This window comes from Esox lucius, chromosome 24 (genome assembly GCF_011004845.1).
Source record: "Esox lucius isolate fEsoLuc1 chromosome 24, fEsoLuc1.pri, whole genome shotgun sequence".
In the NCBI taxonomy this organism is placed as follows: Eukaryota; Metazoa; Chordata; class Actinopteri; order Esociformes; family Esocidae; genus Esox; species Esox lucius.
Window position 1 is genome coordinate 13,552,857 of NC_047592.1, and position 22,539 is coordinate 13,575,395.

Consider the following 22,539-nt stretch of genomic DNA (forward strand, 5'->3'; position numbering starts at 1 on the left):
TATCATCTTTCTTTCACCCTTTTTCTTACTCTACTCCTTGCATTCACTCTTGCCTCTTTCACTCACACACACAAACACACATTTGTATCAATGTGGGGATCCAGCAATCTGTGTTCCCTGAACCTAACCCTTACCATAAAGTGTACTTAATGTTACCCATAATGACCAAACCTTTTTGCCCTAAACATATCCAAGCCCTAGCGACTCAGCCTAACTCTAAAGCCGTAATGCCAAAACCATTAAGAAACGGAAATTGCATTTGCCCTAGTTGGCCGAATACCCCGTCTGCCGAAAACCTTGTGGGTAAGAGTTTGTCAGTTTTCACTCTCTTCGTGAGGACATCTGATCAGCCTATGACCTGGATTGCAAACACACACGGACACACACTCTGTTCATCTTAATGGCTGATCAGTCATCAGACTCTTACATTTTTTTCCTCCTTTTATTTTCAATCCCAGGCTACATGACAGTATTGGCTGACCAATCACCCACACAGAGGCTAGCACAACAACATGACACCTGACGAATGGGAGCTCCTTCATCTGTCTCCCTCCTGCCCCGCACCCCCCCACCCCCCCACCACCACCCCTCAGCCCCGCGTCCCCTGGGCCATTGTGCTGTATGTTCCGGACCAAAACAGAACTTGTGACATTACATTCGACAAATGCTTTTTAGATCTATATCTCTTGTTTACAAGTTCTGCGGTAGGATTCGGGCTCCATCTGAGGTTAACGTTCCTATTTTAGAATGACTCTGTGTTCCTCCAAATGGCAGTCTGTCGGTGTCGTTTTCTAGAACGCAGTTGCGTGGCTCAGCCCACGGCAACCGTTTTCGGTGAACAGGAACTAGCGTGTCAGCCAACCCAGTTTTTGGGGTCATCTTACAACCACAAAGTACAGTAATCAGCTACACGTTTGTACGTTTCTGTCAAACAGGAAAAACAATATTACCTTTATTTCCATCACCATGGTGACTGTGAGGTAGAGTGTTATATAATATATCTTGTGACACATCTTGTACTCCTACTGCATGAGCCTAAATATTATTACATTTCATCTTTAATGTCTTGTAATCAGGATCTATTACAAATCATAATCAATTCAAAGCATAAATATATTACATATTATTTTTATAGGAAACCCAATGACTTCATATGATGCAATAAGACAACTAATTATTGTCACTGTTACAGTGTAAATTCGGAGAGTCGCAACAATACTAAAGGCTCTCATTCAATCAGTATGGCAGAAGTTCAGAATTACAGTGTTTTAAATGTACAAACGATGTGACTAAATTCATGATATATATTTGCTGTACTGTATAATTCAGCTCTATCAGAAAAGTCAGATTTTTCAGTGATTTTTTTTATATTGAATAGAGCCCTTCAAGTGATTCAGTAGAAAAACATTGTAATGGTAATGTTCATGTGGGCTTCTTCAACATCTGGACTACACATTAAGGTGTGTAAAATACAGGTTGCTCTTGTACCAATGACAAACCTCTCTCATCTACTCCTCACTGACATTTGGAGGGAAAGATGGAGGGACCATCCCTTCATTTGTCTGGACAGAGTACTTAAAAGAGATCCCTCGTTCTCTCGCGCTTCCCCATACATCACCAGCCTCTCTTCTTCTGAGATGAACCGTCAAATGGGTGTACTTTATTGATCCCGACTTTTTGACTTGATTTATTTTATGTCTTCGTCGTCTCTTGTCTTTCCTCTCTCTCATTCCTCCTGCGTTTCAGACAGGGTTCTGGGTAAAACATATGAGACTGGGTGTGGACGGGGAGGGAGTGTGTCCCTGGGTTCGGGGCGGTTCAGGTAGTGCCGAGGGCATGGTACGAGAGTGTGTGTCCATGGAGCGTTTCACAGAGTCCTCTGCCTCTTCTTCCACGTCTTCCTCAGGAACTGAGTGCGCAGTACGCAAACGTGTGTGTGGGTGCACTTTGACCTCTGTCTCTTTCGCTGTCACAAGATGAGGCGGGGTGTATTCTGAGTGCTGGTGTTTCGAGTGGCTCCTTTGGTCGTCGCCACCCCCGGGTAACTTGGGGGGGCAGCGGCCCCTCTTGTCCTGCCCCCTGAACCCTCTCAGTTTGGGGTTCCAGTGTTCCCTCCACTGGAGGGCCAGTGTGGATCTATCAGCCACTAGCCGCCTCTCCTCCGGGCCCCAGCCACGCACCCCATCTTCGGCGCCAATCAGCAGGAAGGTGCGGCCCACCTGAAGAGAAGGGCAGCCGCAGCCAAGGTCGCGGTCGGGAACCCAGAGAGCCTGTGGGCCCCGGCGAACGCGGGATGAAGACCTGGTACGGAACACGGTCTGGATCCAGACTGAGAAGTGCCACCAGGGGCCCGAACGCTCCATGCCCCTGACCTGCAGCTTAAGGACTGGGAGACAAAGACAAAGATGACGGCTTGAACTTGGTGTCAGCTTTACTTTGAACTGCATTCCACAGCCATGCTGCCGTCGTTGTAGTTCCTGGTTCTTACCGAAATCCTTCAGGCAGTAAGTTTCCAGATTCATCCGGACTTTAACCTGGGATGGCTGGCAGTACGAGACACATTCCTCCGCTTGGAGAGGGAGGGAAGAGCGGGAACCAGAGAATGGGGGGGGGGGGGGGTAGAGAGACAGAGGGAGAGCGCCAGCATGAGAGAGAGAGGAAGAGAGAGAATGTATTGAATGAGACAGTGCATCTCACCTCGACACATGTCTGTACCACTAATTACAATATGTTCTGCTTCTATTTGTCATCACAGTATCTTATGTCTGACAGATGCCCCTCTTGAGCCCTGCAACAGGTGAAACATCACCCGAACACCACTAGAGGGAGCTGGAGAGCTACCAGTCATCCTTGGTTGAGACCATTCAGTAACCCTACTCCAGAAGAGGAACTGTTATTTTGTTCCAGTGCTGGCCTAAAAGGCTTGAATTGGCCAAATCAACATGAGCAGGACTTTAATCAGCAAGGCATAGCGCTGAACTTAAAACCTGGCTCTCCAGAACCAGGAAGAGTGACCACTTAAAATCGGACCTGATTTTACAGTTCAGTAAAGGAGGTTATGCTGAAACTTGCAATAGTGTTTTCATTCTCAGCTGAAGCTCTGCTCACCTAGACTGTACTGGGGCTGGTATTCTGGCGTTGTGGGGGTCACCTCCTGGATTCCTGTGGATAAAGACAAAATAGGGAGACAGGTTGTTGTGTAACGAGAGAACAGACAGGGTGGGAATACCAGTTGGCAGGTTGTTCTTACATGAGGGCTGTCTGTGTGTGTGAGTGTGTGAGTGTGTGTGTGTGTGGGTGTGTATGTGTGTGTGCGTGCGTGTCGAATGGTAGAGAATGTGAATATGTGTGCTATGCGTCAATGCCTCTCAGTGCGTACGGAATGCCTGTATGGACGGTGAGTGTGTCAGGACGAGTTGGTGTGCCGTGTGTGGTCCTCAGAGGGTCAGAAACCCGCGCCCTCTAAAGACTGCCCTAACACGCACACACAGATATACGTACACACAGAGTCTTGGGTTAGTGTCTCTGGCTAAGCTTAGCTCATGCTATGGATTGTAGCCCTGGGCTCTGTCTGTGCGTCTGTCTATCATCACCTTTATGACCCTAAGCAATGAAAGACTACCAGCCGTGAAGCGGACATATTCACCCTAACGCGGGGGGGTGCGACTGCGTGTGACCTTGCTTGTGGGTGGCTTGCTGTGCTATACATTTACTATCCTGTGTGTGTGTGTGTGGGTCTCTTTCGGGTCAGATCATATATTACCTCAACTGTCACTCAGTGCTGTGCTCCACTCGTCCTCTCTGACACAACTGGGGCACTCAGAGACACCCTACACCCCCCCCCCCCCCGCCCCCCCCCAGCCACCCCACTCGGGGTCAATATGTGCGTGAGGGAGAGAGTAACCGTGTTCAACTCGCAAACTGTCCATGAATCTTCCTCCGGTGTACGAAAGCGTGAACGCGCGAGACTATTCGCGCGTGTCCCTTCAAAAACGTGTCCCGGCCCATCTGTCCAGGCGCCGGGTTCAGGCGCCCACATGGCCGCCCTGCAGGCTAAACAACCCGGTCTAGTTTTCAGACGATAGATTTAGCCTCGGTGAGCTCGCTGCGTCACAGAGAGGTGCGCGTCCCCCCTCGAAGACGGCCCTCGCGGCAAACGCTGTTGTTAGCGAAGAAGGGTCTGGGAGAGAGGCAGAGCGGGGAGTTAGAGAGAAAGCAAGCGTGGGGAGAGGCAGAAGAAGCGAGAGAGGCTATAGATAGCCATAAGATGGGTTCGGTAGTAAAAACAAACAAGGTTTTCTTTCACTAACTCCTTTCACCGGAAGAGTTATGAGTCTGGAGCTCTTGACGGTGAGGGGGGGGGGGGGGGTGTGCATTGAGGGGTGCGTGACAGGTGTGAAACCCGGACCCGTGTCACCTGATTAGGGCTTAGAAAGTGTCGCCGGCCAGGCCAATCCGCGTGTGGTTATCGGCACTCCCGCGATTAGACTCCGAAACACACGGGGATTAACACTCGGGGTTCAAAAACGCAAAGCCACGATTGCAACAGTGTGGAGGATAAAGTGCTAAGAGTGGCAGCGGAGCTGATCTAGGATCTGAGAGAGCCAAGGCAGGTCTTACAGGCTCCCTGTCTTAACACTGTTGTGGAAACAGTAAAACGGACATTGGTGTAAATCGGAGAAAATTCTGTGGCAATTTGGAGAAATTAATACAGATATTTGAAAGCCGAGAGCGGCCCCTTTTATACTGAGCTACAGTTTGATACAGGCTTAGATGTATTAAATGATGACAAGAACAAGCAAGGTTGAGAGGGCCGCACAGGGAGAGCGGCAGAGCGAGTGATAGTGAGGTCACAGAGTTTGTCACATTTCAAGTTACAACGAGATTAATTGGCAATTAGAAACTAAAACCCCAGATGAGTAAGACTTAAATGACAACAGAGCTCTCCGGTGTTGGCCGGTTTAAGTCAATCCGAAGAATCGCCAGCGACAGCTCCGCCGGGCGCTATTTCTGCTCCGAGCTCAAGGGTGACCGCATTCTTTCAAGAATCCCCATGAGAACGCTATTGTCAGACGGGGTCTGACCTCACAACACAAGAGGCCCGTTCCCAGACGGTGCCCGGGGAGATCCAGTGGACTTACTTATGCAGGGCCGGAGCGGGGAGCGCCCCTGTTTGTAGCCCGCGGCGCAGCGGTTGCACCTCAGCCCAGTCACCCCGTCCCGACACAGGCACTGTCCGGACGTCTGATTACACCAGTGACCAACCGCGCCCAGAGGGTGACACTGACACGCTGCCGAAGAGGGAGGGGAGGAAAACAGGAAGGGACAGGAAGTTAATGTCCGAAAAAATAAAGGGCAGCGCAAAACGAGAACATTGGGCCTGCTCGTGGTATAGCTCCATTGAATTTGAGGAAGAGGAAGAGAGCGAGAGAGAAATGAGGGGAAGGGGGAAGGTATGGAGGAGGGTTACAGGATGAGAAACGGGGGGGGGGGGGGGGGGGGTGACAAACACGGACGGAGGGAAAGATGTAAGAGATTAAATATGACACAAATGGGATGGAAACAATAAATGACAAAGGAGTTTATAGTCAGGCTGGACAGCAGGCAGAAGGGGGGGGGGCTCCTAAAGACCCAGAGAGAAAGAGGAAGCCATTCTTTAGTAGGTCTGTTCTTCCTCCAGGAAGGTAATTTAAACAAAGCCTTACAGCTTCTCCAAACACCTTTAAATAATTAGCTTTACAAGCAGGTCACTAAGGTGTAAATCAGTTGTGCTGGAAAAACAGTGAGTTGGCCAGAACACTGATATAATAAACATGGAGTGTTTCTCAATATATATACTACAGACCTTTGAGCACAAAACTTAAAGCACACAAAAAGAATTGGAACATAGCCAACTAGCTATAACGTTACCAACAAAGACTTCATAGCTTATGTCATCCATTAACCTTGCATTATATTTTTTCTTATATAAAAATATATATATGAATCTGTCCAGACATTGATGTATTGCCATTGTCCCGGCTGGAGGTGTCCAGGTTCAGTCACTGGGGATGTGAAACAATGTTCTTCAGATTTTTTGTTTTATTTTTTTATTAAAAGCAGTCTCCACACTCTCGTCCTCGTGAAAACGTAGCCAATGCATCTACAACATCCTATCTGGTGCCTTGTAAAAGTGTCCACACCGCTGGGGAATCTTTCAAGCTTCTGGCCGCCCTCCTATAGAGACCGATGTGGTTCAGATCTCTGGATATGGTTGACTGGTGCACCATTACTCCACTAACAGCCACTGAACTTTGTAGCTCCTTCAATGTGACTTTCTGTGGCTTCCTTTTTGTTTGAGTTTTGGGGCAAGTCTTTGCTTGGCACTGGATGGTGTGATGCAGCTTTCACTTCCTGATTATTGTTCCAGCTGTCCTCACTGGGATATCCAAACCTATTTTGTACCCTTTTCTTCAGTCACCTGTAGGACCTAAACATACACTGTTATCTCTTGGTTATATTAGCACTTCAGTAACCTGTAGGACGTAAACATACACCATTAACATTAGATATTTGAGGACTTCAGTCAACCCCTCAATGCGCACGCCAGTGTCATAGTCACTTAGGACATGTGACCAGTCAAAGGTCAAATGTCAGGGTGGTTTGCAGCTGGTGGCAACAACACTAGAGCCACTAGACTGGCATACAAGGTATGTTTGTAACACAAACAGGAATAACTGTCCTCTGTCACAATGTAACCACCTCATAAACACTGGGCTAGAGACTCACACTGGTACTGAAGTAGTCACTAAACACTGGATCATACCCTGGTCATTGGCCCATACCTGAACACTGGAGCACACCCTGAATACTGGATAATACCCTTAACACTGGACCACACCCTGAACACTGGATAATACCCTTAACACTGGACCACACCCTGAACACTGGATAATACCCTGAACACTGGACCACACCATGAATACTGGACCAAATTCTGAAAGTTGGACCTCTCCCTGAACACTGCCTCGTTCCCTGAACACTGGATAATATCACCGGATAATATCATGAACACTGGACCACACCCTGAAAGCTGGACCTAACCCTGAACACAGCTTCATTCCCTGAACTCTGGACCACACCCTGAACACTGGACCACACGCTGAAAGCTGGACCTAACTCTGAACACTGCCTCATTCCCTGAACCCTAGATAATACCCGGAACACTGGACCATAACTTGAACACTGGACCACACCCTGAAATCTGGACCACCCGCTGCAGACTGCCTATTACAAAGAGTAACAGATATGCTTTAACAGATGCTGATGCACACACAGTTGGACACACACACTTCATAACATAGATGAGACGCACAGCTGGTGGTGCTATATAATACACACACACAACCGCATTAATACACACACACACACACACACACACACACACACAGTGACTGACGTTGGCAAGCCTTGCGGTTGTTGAGGGGCTTGCTGTGGTCGCGGGTGTATCCATTCTGGCAGTACTGGCAATGGCGTCCCGCCGTGTGATGTCGACACTTCAGACACACCCCCCCACTGCGCCGGCCGGACTGCTGGAAAACCTCCATGCTGAACCGGCACTTCGATGAGTGGCCGTTGCAGTCACAGGCTGGGGGGGGGGGGGGGGGGGGTAGAGATTATTCATTTCAGGTTAGGCAGTTGAGTTTGCATCCGAGTCCCATTATGCACTCACACACACACTAATGTGGGCGGGACTCACGGATGCAGGGGTGTGGCTGGCTAGGCGTGGCTCTTTGCCAGGGTCTGTCGAAGTAGAAGTCCTCGCATACGTCGCAGTCCGCCCCCGCTGTGTGGTGCTCGCACAGGCAAACGGCCTTGCCCGCGTCGTCGCGGCGACACCGCGAGGCGTGCCCACTACACTTACACCTGCCGCCCACCTGCAGATCTGAGAGCGCCAGGGGGGAGCGGGCGGGGGGGTCGGAGATGAGCGGGGAGGGAGGAGCCTGCTGGACGCGATTCCTCGCTTTCAATTTGGAGTTCGGACTGTTGTTTCTCCTCCTCCTCAATTCCCTCCCCTTGTTGCCCCCACCCTGGCCCTGGATTGTCCAATCACAGACGGCGCCATCACGACACCAAACACGGTCCTCCTCCCTACTATGGCCACGCCCTTTTCCATTCCTGTTTCCTCTCTTGTCCACTCCCTGAGAGTCTGCTTCCGACTCCTTCCGGGTCACGTCGTGTCCATCCTCTCCCCGACTCCCCAACTCCCTTGCGTGCCCCCTCTGGGTAGACCTGTCCATTTTCTGTCCTCCGCCTCGCTCTCGCTTCCCAGGCTTTCTCACTGCCGCGAGCCCCAGGGCGTTGGTGTCCCCGTTCACCTGACCCACGACAGCCTCCTTCCTCGACCCCGCCCTCCACCTCAGAAGCCCCCCGCTCGCTCCCGCCCCCGTCCCCGCCCCCCTGTCCGCCGGACTCCCCGCCTTGGTCAGCTGGGACTGGGCTCCCTGGTGGAACACCAGCCGGATGTCCGTGGCCGTCACCCAATCCTGCAGGGTGGGGCTGTAGTCGAAGTCCGGGGAAGACGGCCTTCCGTCCAGCGTGGAAAAGGCCAGGACCATCCCGCCTCGGTGCCTCTGCAGTGGCCGTGGGTCCGAGCAAAGGGGCTCCGTCTCCTGGTGCCTGGTCCTGGCCACTGTCTGGGCCTGGATCCCGAACCTCCCTGGGCAGTCGCTGGAGTAGTGCTGCATGGGCTTCCAGCTCCGCCCGTGGTCCATGGACTTGAGCACGGAGATGGAGACCGGATCCGACGGTTCCCCCTGATGGCAGAACTGCAGGCTGATGTAGGTGATTTCGAAACGCCGGCCCAGGGGGAGGGTGAGGACCCAGTCCCCGCCGCCGCGGCCCCCCGACTGGGCAGTCCAGCAGGTCAGGTTGTGGGGGTTGTGGAGGTCCGTGAGGGTGCTGACGTTGACGGCGTTCTGGCCGGAGGCATCCCGGAGGGACTGCGCGGCGCCGACGGGGACGCCGTAGGCGGCGTTGATGAACTCCGACATGCAGTGGCGCGGGCCCCCGTCCAGGTGGTAGCAGGGATCATGGGGCGAAGTCCAGCTCAGCGGGGAGTGAGCCAGCGAAGGGGGAAGGAGGGACGAGGAGAGAAAGGAGAGGAGGAGGAGGAGGAGGGAGGAGGCGGGGGGCAGGGAGGAGGGCAGGAACATCATGTCATGGAGCCTGTGGGAGAAGGAAGCAAGGTCTCAGGGGATAAAGAGACTGAGTGAAATCATAAAAGCAAAAGATACTGATGGATTTACATGACTTGTGGTCGGAGCCGGAGGGAGGAGCTGTCTGAGGATGAAAGACCACCTGTGCCTTTATTGAAAACACACCGGCTCACACCACACAGCTTAAACCTTTTAACATCCCTCCTATAATCCAACCACGTCTACCGGCACCCATGAAAAGGCCTCCGTCTCTACCCACAGCACCCTTTAAAACACCATTTATCTCCGCATCAGCCCATCAACCCAGACTATACGGATGAGAGGTTTTACAGCAAAGGAATGAGATGTTATGAGCGTGGATGGATCCATACGGATGAAACCTTGTATAGAGTAAGGATGAGAGTGTATGAAGACTGGACGGGTGCATGGAAATGCAGCAGGTCTGTCAACGATGACAAAAACCATTCAGAACAGCTGGGTCTGACAATATAAGCAGGGCAGCATCCATCATCTTTATAGTCCTCCTTTCAAATCCTCGTACCGCCACGCTGCCCCGCTCCACTCGATGCATATGGGTGGAAAGAGCCCAACGTGTAGAGAGAGACTGAATGGGGAGAGAAAGTGTGTGAGAAAGACAGACAGCAAGAGAGGAAGGAAGCAAAGATGGAGACGGAGGGAGGGGAAAGATTTATAGAAGAGAACGCGAGAAATGCATGTTCGGCTTAAAGGCCCTGTACAGTCACATCCTGTAAGAAGACAAACTCACTTGTGCACATTCATGTTGGGAACAGATTCCCTTCCTCGTAAACTGCTTGTGATTTGTTAAATGCATTCGTCTGTCAAGGGTTGATACTGAAACTGGAGAAGGGAACTTAATTTTGTGCCTGCAGTCTTGGGCGAAAAAATTTTTTTTTCCAGTTTTTGTGACAACATGATCTATGACAACAAACTTTGCGGCGTTATGTGAGCTCATACAAATACGCTGAGGAAGAAGAAAACAAGCTTCCCACCAACCACTTCTCTTTACAAGAAATGTCCCACTGAGAAAAATATTTGGAAAAACTTATTTTCAATGTCTTTTCAACCAGATACATTTCTTTAGTCTTTCCAACCAGAAATACATCTGTTTAACATCCTTCTAATCAGATACACGTTTTACTTCAACCAGAAGGATGTATTTTTAACATCTTTACAACTGGAAAGACACCCTTTTAACATCTTCTTTCAAACTGAAAGTCACCTTTCTAACATATTAGTTCAATCTGAACCATGCCTTTTTAAAGTCAGTTCTACCAGAAAGACATCCTTTTAACACATTTTCACTCAGAAAGACCTCTTTTTTTTTTTATGTCTTTCAAAATACGTTTTTCAAGGTCCCTCGCTCAGTGGGTTACAAAGACACACAATGTAAGAATATATTTGTCCTCCAGGCCCTGCTTTCCCCTCCTCTGGATGTCTCTCTCCCTCTGCAGTGCTCCCACTCTCTCTTTCTCTCTGTCTCCGGCTCTTTCTCTGGCTCTTTATCTGGCTCTCTTGCCCCCCTCACTCCTCTCTCTCCCTCTCACTATTCCTATCACCTGCCACCTTCGCTCTTTTCTGGGAATTTCTCTAACTGCATCTAGATTGATGATGTTCTAACAAGCGTTTGACACTGACAGCGCAGTCAGCAGGGCTCTATAAACTCACCCTGTAAGAGAGTGGAGAGGAGAGATGGGTTGGGAGCCTCCCAGTGCTAGTCATCCCACTCAATTAGACCATGGCCCGAAACCTGAGGCTTCCCTTAGGACCACAGCACTGTAAGTGGCTCCAGTGGGGGTTACAATAAGCTTTAGGGCCTGAAAACTCAACTGACCCCTCAAAGCAAGCTAAGGTTCCCCCGTGGCCAGAAAGTGGACCGTTCCCGACCAAGCTGTACGGGATCGGGCGGGTGATGAGGCGTATCAGGCGTATGTTTGGGGGTGTCGTTATTGGAAACGCCACGGCCGACGGGTTAGGTGTTGAGTGATCCAGTGAGCGACCCCTGGGCATTCCACACGTGTTGCGACATGCCCAGCTGGAAACCTGAGCAGGACACTAAAAACTGAGCCTCATTTATCGATTGACTGATTAACTGAAGGTATGGTTTCATAATGGCATCAATGGGCTGGGCTGGCATGGAGGGAGAGGGAATGATGGGGCAAAGATGGTACAGTATAATCAGACTGGGGGGTGGTACCTAATAATCAGACTGGGGGGTGGTACATAATAGTCAGACTGGGGGGTGGTACATAATAGTCAGACTGGGGGGTGGTACATAATAGTCAGACTGGGGGGTGGTACAGTATTGTCAGACTGGGGTGGTGATGCATTATAGTCAGACTCGGGGGGGGGGTGCAGTATTGTCAGACTGGGGGGGTGCAGTATTGTCAGACTGGGGTGGTGGGGCAGTATAGACAGACAGGGGGGTGCAGTATAGACAGACTGGGGTGGTGGAGCAGTATTGTCAGACTGGGGGGGGGGGTGCAGAATAGACAGACTTGGGGGTGGTATAGTACTATCAGACTGGAGACTGGTGCATTATAGTCAGACTGGGGGGGTGGTGTGGTGATGGAGGTTACTACTTGGTGGGTAAGAAGCCAACCAATGACAGAGCACAGAAGGGTTGCCTGCCATTCCCCACGGCGTGATTTGCACTTGTCCTTCTGTGTAGCATCAATGCTAATTAAACAAACAACATGATGGAAGTCAAAGCTCTTTAGGGAGGAGCACAGGGCCCTTTAAAGTGCCCCAAGGACAAATCCAGACACATACCCCCCCCACCTCCCCTCCCCACACCCTAGCCGCTCTGAAACCAGATCGCCAGTCTGACACCAGGGATGTAACCCAGCCACCGGATACCGTTTCAACGGTTTTTCTCCGTCGCTTTCCATAAATTCACACACCAGGCATGTCGGAAGAAGACCACGAATGAGTGGCATTCCTCTTTAAATGACCCCCTCGTCTTTAAAGATGTAAAGAAGATGAGAAAATAATTGACATCCCACATACTGCCCGACAGTACACACACAACCAGCCACCACAACAAGTGAACACGGGGGATGTGCACAAAAGAAGGTTTTCCAGAGTGAATCAGGATCCATTAAGGACATCAAATGCTCTCTTCAAGCATACATCACAACACAGACAGAAATATCAAAACCATCCATCAAAAGGTTTTATCCGACTATTAGGAACGTACATAAGCAAATAGTGTTTAAGTGAGGTCAATGATATCTCTGGAGAGGCAGTGTGCATGGTCTTTAAAAGCAGCCGCCGCAGAAGGAGTCAGCTGGCTGACATAGGCCTGGAAAAACACTTGATGACAACCTGGGACATGTTTACAGCACAGTCTAACATAGTGGGAGTGACTGCACTGGAGTGTCTTCTGCTCGAGTTCTCACTTCACAGCTTCTGTAGCAATCTGCTCTAAGACGATTTGTGTACATTTTAATTCCTTAATACGTATAAGTCTTTATGGTTCCAAAGGGTGTAACGACTTGGAAAAAGTAACTGCTCTGGTGCCGAACGGTCCACAGTGTGATAGCCCGAAGGGAGACAAAAGACATCAGATTGGATAGTGGGATGTCGGAGGGGTTGTAGTATGCGAAGGAAAAATCAGTTTGGACACTTGGGTGTCAGGGTGGTCATGGTCTGAAAGGTGCAATAGAGCTAAAAACAGTGGGGTGAGACAATCTGTTTTGCGAAACCACTAGATGGGGAATCATTATATATATATGGTGGGCAGAAACGGGTCACATGACGATTATAGCAAGTAACGGGGAGGCATCCGGTTTGCAAAGAACTCTGGGTAAAAAAATAAAAATCTGTTCTGCCCTTGAGTCACTCTGGGTAAGTGTCTGCTAAATGACTGAAATGGGTCGGAGTAGGAAAGGAGAATGCTACAAGTCAGCTGTCCTTGCCTCTGTTCCACTGCGGTCTGAATCTGGGTGTTTTGGGGTTGTGTATCAGGGGCAGATGAGCTGGATTTGGCCTGTCTCACACGTTTTAACATTCCTCGTCATGGGCAGCAGCGTAGAGCACGACTCCGCTATTCCATGCACACAGATCTTACCATGACACAAATACTACCGGCAAGATGGAGGCATAGGAGACTGTGCTTTGTAAACAGTGTTGTGAAATAATTGAATTAACCGGCCATATTTCATAGGATTGTCTGATGCACATAAGCACTGGCTCATAAGCGAGGGTTCCTTTTAGCTCTTGTTAGAGAACGCGCCAGGGTTGTGGGTTTGATTCCCAAGGGGTTGCTAATATGAAACTATATGCACTCAGTACTGTAAATCACTCTGTATGTGGGTTCATGTTATATGACAAGAAATGTGCTAGGGGGAAAACTTAGTGAAAACCATGGAGATTTGACATACAACAGGTTATGGCTAAAAGCTATATTCGTGGTAGTAATCTATGTTCGTCTCAAACGATCCCATGGATTACTTCTTTCAAGAGCCTATAACAATACGCATCCTGTCTTTAAGCCTGACGCATGTATTCATGAGCTCTAAATACAGTCCATCTGATCAATTACATGTATTGCCATCTCTCCCAATGTAGAACAGAATAGGACACCTGTTTGGACATGTTATCACAGTTGGCAAGTAACACCTTTGATAATTTCCAATTGTCCGAAACATAACACTGGGCCTACACACCCGGGACTAGAAGAGAAGAATATCCCGCCCTCGCAGCCCTGTATTCCCCAACGGCATTCCGGTCCGCTCCTGCCGGCTCCCTCTCCAACCCGTCGTGTTATTCCACACGGAGCAGATTCCAGGAGCTCTGTTTTAGGTGTAATAATCTAATTTTAGTGGGGCGGTGAGGGAGGTGCAACTGACAGCCTGCACAAAATGGATTATCACCGCTGCCACTCGTATCTTTAGCTTAGGGCCCCTGCCCCGTCCCTCAGGTTCGCACCTCCACGGCGCTGCCAAAAAGGCCGACTGCTACGGGAATGGGAACGCACCGGCTCGAAATCAAGAAGAGAAATGGAACGACACGACGGAGATGACTTGTAAAGTGGATAGCTTTTTAAAACATGCCAGACACCGCAGAATGGACGTATTTCTGGGCTGAATAAGAAAACATGTGCCCTGAAGGCAGCGCGGACATTTCTCACAATTTCCCCTCTTTTTCTTTTCCCACGCTAACCTGTCAGACAAAGCAATTCGCTAACCCATGAACGCTTCGCTTCAATGTAGATATTGAAAAACAGATGGATATGAAATCTTGCCAAAAAGAACCTCATTCAAAATAACAGTGATCCCATTTAAAAGTGACAGTTATCATTTCGGAATCAATGCTTGATTATTATTTTACAAATATAAAATCCAGAAAAAGCAATTGGATGGCCCACTGATTTGAATTTAGAATATGTCTAAATTGTTAAGCTGCATGCTTTTGCTCTTAATCTGCGTTATGTTTAATTAATACTTTTAGATATCACGTTTATTAATTAATACAAACATATTAAGAATGTAGGCCTAAACGAAATAATTAACAGCTTATAACTTGTAATGTCTGGAGCTGAAATTAAATCCCTTCCGGTGGACCTGTATTGACCTTGAACTTGGCAAACGGAACATACTGAAGAAAAGAGCAAACAAAATAGGCAGTTTAGAATTTACCCTGCAAAAAGATCTGTTATTGTTTTTTTTATTTGAAAAAAAATAATCATTATTATAATAAGTAGTATTAGTGAAAGTAGGAATAGTAGTCGTGTTAGTAGGTCCAGAACCATCTTTATATATACAAATATTAATAATTTGCGACGGTAACTTCGAGAACATTCATAAGTAAAAAATATTAGGCTACTAAGCTTCTACTTGGCTATATACGAAAATGTCCCTCAATTTAAGGTCAATCATTTAAGCATTGAGGTTTTCCGGTTTTACCCAAAAACGGTGTAGGCCTAATAATGAAACGCCATTTGAAGATAATTTGTGGGATTGGTAGATCTAAAACCAGTGTATATCCTATTTAGTGGCCTGAGATAACTTTTTTTAAATAGTAACTTTCTGTGCGCGGCAAATTTAAAATGTTTCATAATTGTCAATTCCAAAGCAGAAATTTTACGCATTTACGCTTTGTAATTTTTCAGATGTATATGACAATTTTCGTTTACTTCACTCGAAATAAGTATATTTATTATGGCTGTTGTCCATCGCACAGAAAATGTCTGTATAAAAACCAGGGCCATGTGACTATCTCGGTTTTTAAGGAAAAGGCCATAGGATAATAATGATAATAACATAATTTCAGTAATTGTAATAACTCCAATTATGCTTCATGTAATTGATTAAATGTTTATAGTCCGAGCCCATGATTGAGTGATTTGCCTGTGTGTGTGTGTGTGTGTGTAGGGGGGGTTAAATATAAGCAGTCATGGGTTTTCCAAATTACTTGCAAATTACCTACTTGTTTTAATCGGCACTCTCTTGTCTTTTAATTTTCTACTTAGAAATCAAACGAAAAACAAATAGAATGTACCATGTTGACATGGGCTTGCATTTCTTGGGTAAAAAGTATTTTTTTGTTGAACCAGAATGATTGATTGCCTACAATGTAATCCACTTAATAACATAGTCTTAAACACATTAATATATTGACTCTTAAAAGGATGTTTCACGTAAACCTTTATAGCCTATACAATCATTTATTTGAACTGAATAAGTCAACAAGATTTTGTCATGGAATGTTAACATTAACTCAATATTATTACACAAAAATAAGTATTCGTTTAACGTAGATAATAAGCTATTAGATAAACAATATAGGCTACAATCATGTAACACTATACAGAGACAGCCGTATTCCCATAACGAGAACAGGTGTTTAAGATAAACCATCATGATCTTTTCAATAATCAAATTGATACGTAACACCTACTGTATAGATGATCATCATGGAGGGTGAATATAGCCAACAGCACTCGCAGCGTGAACTCTGGCACTCTCACCGGGTCCAACTAATCAACTTGTCAATGCCTTGTACTTCCGTTCTAAATTTAAAGCAGTTCCCTGAACTTCAGTATGAAAGAAGCCATAGCAATAAAGAAATATACAGAATTAAATATATAAAATGAGAGCGCTCACCATGTGCGTCTCAATGAGCAATCTTCCTTCGCTTCCACGGCCCATGCGGTCTTTATCAATAGTGGCGCCGCAAGTAGACAGTTATCCCGCCGCACAGTGCTGTGCAAACCGAGTGGAGATCCAACTCGCTGCAACCCGCTTGAGTGGTGGGGCGTCCCGTCCTGACCTGACGTCAAGACGCTGCCGCCTCGAAGCTCCAACTCACATCTGCAGAGCCCTACTGCAGTGCTGGAGAGTTAATTCGGCGTTTCAAGTTCTTCACTAGCCAGCAATTTGAAGACAAAAAGTGGTCTCAATTACTGAAGTTCATAATTGCTTTTGAAGACGTCCATCCACTGTAGCATTTTTTCTCTCTTTTCTAAACATGCGATAGAAAACCCTAGAACCACAGACTAGAAGGGGATAGCTCTCACGTGCGGTAGTGAGTAGTATTAGCAGATGAACTGAAGCTAATACAGATGGAAAACATGAAATAAAATAATGGATGGTTGATGGCGGGAGCGTGGAGAAAACTTTCCCAGAAAACCCCATAAAACTGATTAATGACTACCCTCGAGCAATGTTTCCCCAGGTGTGTGTGTTCAAGTAGTTATTCAGTGTAATTTTGAAATGCTATCCTTGGAAAGGTGACAAGGCCAATAAAACAAAACGAGTGGAGAAATGGCACGATGGAGCATCGCGGTTACATTTTGGCAGAGTATACATATCCCAAAGATACACCATACACTCTTGAGTCTTTGGTGGAGGAACATTGTTTTTACGTGAGGGCTGGTGAAGTCAGTCTATGCGGTAGACACCATAAAGACAGATGAAGAAGGTATAGATAAAAACTGTATTAGGGCCATAAAATATGTGCGTGCCTGTCTAGCTTCTCCTGCACCCTGCAGCAATATTTACATTGATGCAACTATTACAGTGGGCCAGAACAAGATAGGGCAATGGTTTCCATACCCCCCCCCCCCCCAGCCCCAATACCTCCCTGGCATAACATTACATCCATTTGCATGTTCTTAACAGAACACACATTGACTTCCCTTTCAAGGGGTTCGGTTGCACAAGTGTTCTGGGTTATATAACAAAAGCAGCATACACAAGCATTTTCCAGACCCCAGCTGTGGCCAAAAGCATTTTTAATATTAAAAAAGTATTTGTCTACAGGTGACTGTCTTAATCCGTTCCCTGGACCTTGTCGGCCACTAGCACCAGTGAAACCACAAACAGTTCAAGAGACTCAGGAAGTGAGGAAAGGTCCGCATTTCTCCCTGTGCTGTTCCCAAATGGACTCAGGACCCAGTGACTTCAATGGCCAGACTTCAAGAGATCCGTCTAGTATATCGGTATGTTTCGGTATATCGGTACTCTTGTACGGCAGAGACATCGCGCCCTGCATAGCCAAACACATGAGCTCCTGTAATAAAGCTAAGCGATTTGATTCTAGCAGGTTTAACCACAGTATAAAAACTGTAGCCTAGCGTTGGAGAGGAGCACTGTCAAACTGACGGCGAATCAGCCAGATTTCTTGAACCAGTCGGCAGAGTCTGTAGCGCTCCACGACGAATGATAAAGTGCCATTGTTCCCACATCAGAGTGGTTGGTCAACAGATTTTTTTCTTTAGAAGAGGGTAATGTAATCTCACCACCTGCCACCCGCACTACGACAGTTCCTGCTGACAGGCGTCAGAATGGGACGGGTAGCAGACTGATGTCTGAAGATCAGTAAAAGACCAGCGACAGCAAGGCCTTCATTCAGGAGACCAACAATAAATCAGAACACACTGACATGAGCTCCCTGTAAGCTTATTAAACCGCATTTCCACTGGTGCTTTACACCAGTACCAGGGCTACATCCGTGATTTATGCCGATGTTCTAGGCTTTCCTGTTCTGACTATAAATTTGGTACCAAGGACTTAAGGAGGGGCTCAGGTGGGGAGACTGTTCAACCTAGCTGACTCTTGAAAATACTATTGTCAGTACTCGGTCAAATTAGCCGTTTGTTCACTGTACATGACATAATACACAATTTTCAGGGATCCATTTTGGTTCAACAACACCACTTTTACAACCAAAAATTCCAGAATTACTTGGTTATTACATTTGTGTAATCAGAAATCAAACTTCATGCTGCAGAGGAAAACGGATGTATTTTAGGTTCAGGTTAAGGTGTCAGGGAGGGAGGTCAACAGTAAATGTGATGTTGAATGTTACATTCTCATTCAACCAACCCACTCTCTTCCTTTTGCGTACATATAACATGGGACTAGCCAGACATTCATATACAGCTCTGGAAAGAATTAAGAGACCACTGCACCTTTTTCATTCCTTTCCAAAAAAGCTGAAAAGCAAAGTTTTGTGTGAGGATTTGCAGTGGTCTCTTAATTTTAACACTCAAAACCTTCCGTTTCGACTTTATTGGAAAGGAAAGAAAAAGGTGCAGTGGTCTCTGAATATTTTCCACAGCTGTAGGTCAGTGTTTCTCAACCCTGCTCCTGGACGTCCCCACCTGCCCTGCATGTTTTAGATCTCCCCCTGCCCTACATACCTGATGTGGCTCATGAAGGAGTTGATAATGAGCGGATCATTTGAATCAGGTGTGACAGAGCAGGGAGAGATCTAAAACATGTTAGCAGGAGGGGCTAAGAGGCCCAGATGAACCTTTCACAAGTATGAACATAGTCAGGCATTGGTGTTCCGGATGGGGACACCTGAAGAAACACAACAGGTTATGGTATGTGATAGAGGGGATCACAAAGACCCCCCCTGCGTTTGTATGACCTCTGCATTGTCTTGCAGGTCACAGCTGGTTTTCCGCTGGTTTTCCGCTGGTTGCGATGAGAATAAAGATAATTGGAATGAAATGTGCAACACCAGCTGATCACACTGTTACTCTGTCAAGCCGGCAACATAGCAGACAGCAGAGTCAACAGGACTGATCTTGGTTGGAGTTCCACCCCAATTAAAACAAAATCCCATTAGGAACATCCAAATCAAAACATGAAAAAGAAAATGGGTATTTAGAACGTGCGACTCCTGTAATAACATCTGTCTGGAAATGTAGCGTGAAAATAAACTCACTGATTTAGTTGAACTTCCTGCTGGTAACTATGTTAACGCTACTCCTTTTTGCAAAGACAGTTACTGAAGGGAAGACCAAGTATTTATTGTATATAGTATATATAACATGTTAATGAGTGATATGGATTGCAGAAGAATGTGAGATAGACAATTTAAATGTCATTATCAAATCAGGTACTTTGAAAACATTTTTGGGATAATGACTGTGAAAAGATTAGTTCCTCCCCACAGTATTTCTTTCCATTCAGCCTACTGGCTGAATTACTAAAGGTTCAACACTGTTGTCTTATCACATTCTATAAACAAAGTCTGCTCACCACATGTTTCAAATGTCAGGCACCTGTCTGCTGTACGTGCCTAACTACGATTAACTGACTTCAGGGCTCAGGCATTTTGTGGGTTTTACGCGCCAACTGAGGACCTGTAATCAATGCCAGGAATTGGCATGGGAGTATCGATAGAAAAATATACATTGGGAACCAATCATTAACCAGACAATTTTCATCTGGTAAGTTTTACCCCTGTACCAGGAGGCTCCAGAGAGGCAGGCAGAAGGGGCTGGAGTAGCTACACTGTGGCATAAGCCTGTCAGAAGTACACATCAAGCCATTGGTTATTAGTCTGGGAAAACCATCAACGCAACTTTTGCGTGATACTGTCCTCCGACCATTTGGGTTCACACTCACTGGAAAATGCTGTCCCTTGTGACTATACCACCTCATATGGGGATGACAGAACATTCTCACGCCACACCAAATCCTTTTCAACCTAAGCAGGAAGGGTTTTGGCATATTTCATTGATTAAAACATGAAACGTTCTTGCTATGACCGTAAACGCCCACGCGTTTCATACAGTGGGGAGAACAGGTTTTTGATACACTGCCGATTTTGCAGGTTTTCCCACTTACAAAGCATGTAGAGGTCTGTAATTTTTATCATAGGTACTCTTCAACTGTGAGTGACGGAATCTAAAACAAAAAATCCAGAAAACCACTTTGTATGATTTTTAAATAATTTGCATTTTATTGTATGACATAAGTATTTGATACATCAGAAAAGCAGAACTTAATATTTGGCACGGAAACCTTTGTTTGCAATTACAGAGATCATATGTTTCCTGTAGTTCTTGACCAGGTTTGCACACACTGCAGCAGGGATTTTGGCCCACTCCTCCATACAGAACTTCTCCAGATCCTTCAGGTTTCGGGGCTGTCGCTGGGCAATATGGACTTTCAGCTCCCTCCAAAGATTTTCTATTGGGTTCAGGTCTGGAGACTGGCTAGGCCTCTCCAGGTCCTTGAGATGCTTCTTACGGAGCCACTCCTTAGTTGCCCTGGCTGTGTGTTTCGGGTCGTTGTCATGTCATGCTCTTACTGAGGGAAGGAGGTTGTTGGCCAAGATCTTCCGATACATGGCCCCATCCATTCTCCCCTCAATACGGTCCAGTCGTCCTGTCCCTTCTGCAGGAAAGCATTCCCAACGAATGATGTTTCCACCTCCATGCTTCACAGTTGGGATGGTGTTCTTGGGGTTGTACTCATCCTTCTTCTTCCTCCAAACACGGCGAGTGGAGTTGAGACCAAAAAGCTCTATTTCTGTCTCATTAGACCTCATGACCTTCTCCTATTCCTCCTCTGGATCATCCAGATGGTCATTGGCAAACTTCAGATGGGCCTGGACATGCGCTGGCTCGAGCAGGGGGACCTTGCGTGTGCTGCAGGATTTTAATCCATGACGGCGAAGTGTGTTACTAATGGTTTTCTTTGAGACTGTGGTTCCAGCTCTCTTCAGGTCATTGACCAGGTCCTGCTGTGTAGTTCTGGGCTGATCCCTCACCTTCCTCAATGATCATTGATGCCCCACGAGGTGAAATCTTGCATGGAGCCCCAGACTGAGGGAGATTGAACTTCTTCCATTTTCTAATAATTGCGCCAACAGTTGTTGCCTTCTCACCAAGCAAACAATTTTATCCCTGATGTCCTTACACAGCTCTCTGGTCTTGGCCATTGTGGAGAGGTTGGAGTCTGTTTGTTTGCGTGGGTGGACAGGTGTCTTTTATACAGGTAACAAGTTCAAACAGGTGTAATTAATACAGGTTAATGAGTGGAGAACAGGACTAACAGGTCTGTGAGAGACGGGATTCTTACTGGTTGATAGGTGATAAAATACTGATGTCATGCAATAAAATGCAAATTAATGATTTAAAAATCCTACAATGTGATTTCCTGGATCGGCAGTGTATCAAATACTAGTCCTCCCCACTGTATCTACCCTGTCCGTACGTATTCATTCGGTTCCATTTAACATCCCACTCACCTGTACGATTGTACCACCGGCGTTGACAGGGAACTGGTCGATGTGCTGCCAACAGCGGCGAAGGACGTTTCTGCCCACCGCCGCAACGAACCGACCGGCCCTGATGCAGCAGTCACTGAGAGAACAGCATGTTTACCGGTTAAGCGGGCCTAGTCTAACAGGTGTGAGGACAATCAATTTGCTATCCAAATGGGCAGCAAGAATCCATTCAGCGGCAAGGAATTTCAGATGTAATTTTACCTGTGACACATTAGGTCTATCTGCATTCCTATGACATTGGTGTCTGTCAAAACAGCAGCTGAGGGATTCAGTCAGTCTGATTGGTCGCACCCCAATGATTTATTGTGGTTAACCGAACAACTCTTGCAGAGTTCATACCAATCAGGTGTAGAATACTGGCAGTGCACATGGTCCCAATTAGCCCCAAAGGAATGTTTGCTGTAAGACCCCAGAATCACTCTAACACCATGACTGAGGTATTACAGAATGTTCATTCCCAGTTGGAGAAATCCAAACCAGCCAGGATCCAACCCTATTCAGCTGATTTAGGATGTCTTAAGAATTAAATTAGTCAGGGCTTTTCTCCATCCAGGGACGTCACTGTTGAAAATGTCTGAAACTATTTTATTAGTGTTTCTAAAATACCTGTGCAGCCTCCCCCCAACCCTGTCTTCGTTGATTAATGCTTTTTTTTTTAACCACTGAATTGCCGATAGCAACTTCATTGGGTACAATTTACATAACATTGTGGTTCTTACTAACTGTATGTCATTCTAGATAAAATAATTAACTTAATGACTACAATGTAAAATGTTGGCAATGAACC

General features: G+C 46.8%; 1 protein-coding gene across 3 annotated transcripts; it reads right to left on the bottom strand.

The window, feature by feature from the left end:
* Positions 1-604: 604 nt before the first annotated feature.
* Positions 605-22,018, bottom strand: ntn5 (netrin 5). Of its 3 annotated transcripts, none has more exons than XM_010905958.2 (8): positions 21,954-22,018; positions 21,714-21,828; positions 7,739-9,207; positions 7,439-7,627; positions 5,142-5,291; positions 3,109-3,162; positions 2,489-2,569; positions 605-2,386 (listed from the first exon to the last, which is right to left on the bottom strand). In XM_010905958.2, exons 3-8 carry the CDS (start codon positions 9,195-9,197, stop codon positions 1,743-1,745), a joined length of 2,577 nt encoding a protein of 858 aa, XP_010904260.2. In that variant the 5' UTR covers positions 9,198-9,207; positions 21,714-21,828; positions 21,954-22,018; the 3' UTR covers positions 605-1,742. The 3 variants fall into 3 exon arrangements, with proteins under 3 accessions (XP_010904260.2, XP_010904261.2, XP_019898894.2); XM_010905959.3 differs by lacking the exons at positions 21,714-21,828; positions 21,954-22,018 and adding exons at positions 16,119-16,230; positions 16,325-16,767; XM_020043335.2 differs by lacking the exons at positions 21,714-21,828; positions 21,954-22,018 and adding an exon at positions 16,325-16,767.
* Between the last annotated feature and the right edge of the window lie 521 nt (positions 22,019-22,539).